General features: G+C 42.4%; 1 protein-coding gene across 1 annotated transcript in view; it reads right to left on the bottom strand.

The window, feature by feature from the left end:
• The window catches only part of LOC113237982, a 2,866-nt gene extending 884 nt beyond the window's left edge, over positions 1-1,982 (bottom strand). Inside the window, exon 1 of the mRNA XM_026474699.1 lies at positions 142-1,982. Coding sequence (XP_026330484.1) covers positions 142-1,892 — 1,751 coding nt within the window. The 5' untranslated portion in view covers positions 1,893-1,982. The remainder of the gene's footprint in view (positions 1-141) is intronic.
• Positions 1,983-2,065: the final 83 nt, after the last annotated feature.

The following is a 2,065-nucleotide window of genomic DNA, read 5'->3' as shown; positions in this document are numbered from 1 at the left end:
ATTAAATCATCGATATAGAAATCGTGTTGGATTATGTCCTTAATCGCAGGATCCAAGCACTCCTCACCTAGTTGCCATAGACAACGTGTACTTAAATAGCTACTACTTGACATTCCGTAAGTAATAGTATTCAGTCTATACGTTTTTATAGGAAAGGACTCATCTTCTCTCCACAGTATAAGTTGAAGATCTCGGTCCTCCTCATTGATTAGGATCTGGCGGTACATTTTTTCGACATCACCAGTCAGGAGGTATTTGTATTGCCGAGCTCTTATGAGGATGGAGAAAAGTGAATCCTGTATGGTGGGACCTACAAAGAGAATATCGTTGATAGAATACCCAGATGAGGTTGGAGCGGAGCCGTCGAATACCACTCGGGTCTTCGTAGATTCACTGCGGTCTTTGAAAACGGCGTGATGGCATAAAAAATAGGAATTTAGCGGTTTAGCAATAGGAGCCTCCGACAGATGATCTAGATCGGAGTACTCACGCATAAATTCGATATATTGTGATTTTACTTCTGGCTGTTTTCGGAATCGTTTCTCTAGATTTAGTAATCGTTTCTTGGCTAAATTATAGGATTGCCCACGGCAATCAACTGAATCCTTGAGAGGAAGTCCTACCGAAAATCTACCTGAATTTAAGCGAAAGGTATGAGACAAGAAATGGGATTCACACACCTTCTCGCTCTCACTAAGCTTGGACTTTAGGGGAACTTCCTCGAGTTCCCAAAACTTGGTGAGTTGCTGATGAATTTGGACATCGTGATCATTTAATGAGTTTGAAATGATGGAGTGGTTGCATTGAATAGTTGAACATGCAGTTTGACTATTGGCATGCATTGGACCTGAAATGATCCAACCAAATTGGGAACTCATTAGCCTTGGATTGTTGGGACCAAGAGAACGTTGTTCGCGGCCAAGTATGTCCCAGAATAAATCGGCACCTATGAGGACATCGGTCGGCGCTGGTTGGTGAAACATGGGGTCTGCAAGCTTAATATCATTTGCTATCTTTAACTTGGAAGCATCGATAGGTAGCCTCGGCAGGTTACCAGTTATTTTGGGTAGAACTAGAAAAGCCGATGTGACATTGAAATCACTTGCTAGTGACTTCAATTGAGCCACACAAGTTTGTTTGACCTGTCCAGTGTGATTATTGCCAATGCCTATGACGTTGACGAGGCAATTAGAATTTGTAGGTAAACACAACTTGTCTTTGAGAGATTGCGTTATAAAAGAGGATTGGCTACCACAATCTAATAAGGCGCGCACCCTATCAGTTTGATTTGTCTGAGGATTGGCCACCTCAATGAAAGCGGTAGAAAGTAGCACTTGGTTTGATGTCTGTTTCGAAAAGTTGACGGTAGTATCGTCAATGCTGTCAGGAATCGTCTCTACAGCACTGGAAATGGATTCTTTATCTGGTTTATGAAGGAGACTATTGTGTCTTCCCTTACATACGCGACATGGCCCTCTTACGCAGTTCTGCAACCCATGACCGAAGCGCAAACAATTTAGGCATAGCTTCAACCTACGTGCTTCAGCTATGCGCTCCTCCACACTCTTGGCTATGAAGGTAGGACAGTCATATATGCGATGCCCTTCATGACAGACAATGCACGTTTTGACTGGAGAGGGAGTAGCAAGGTTTGTATTTTTGTCGCTGGTGGCTGCAAAACATTTAGTTTGTGCCTTAGAACTAGAGGCTGTAGCTTTACATGTGGACGGAGTTAACTTGTAGACACTGGAGTTCCTATGTATAGATTCAAGGACATCAGCACGATCGATCAAAAATTTGTAAAATTGTTGTAAAGAAGGATATTCTTCCAAAGTACCACGCCACTCTTCCCACTTCACGCGAGTATGGTTGTCTAGTTTGGAAGTCATCATATGAATAATCAACACGTCCCACTTGTCTGTGGGCAGCCCTAAACTGCACAGTGCTCGTAGGTTTTTTGTGACGTTATCTACTAGAAGTTTTAATGATTTATCGACTTCACGAGTGATTTGTTCAATGCTGAATAAAGAGTTTAGATGATGATTTATCAACTGCCGCCTATTGT

Source organism: Hyposmocoma kahamanoa, unplaced genomic scaffold (assembly GCF_003589595.1).
Source record: "Hyposmocoma kahamanoa isolate Upper Pololo Valley unplaced genomic scaffold, ASM358959v1 94, whole genome shotgun sequence".
NCBI classification, from domain to species: Eukaryota; Metazoa; Arthropoda; class Insecta; order Lepidoptera; family Cosmopterigidae; genus Hyposmocoma; species Hyposmocoma kahamanoa.
Note: the sequence above shows the minus strand (reverse complement) of the source record. Positions and strands in the feature narration are given on the sequence as shown.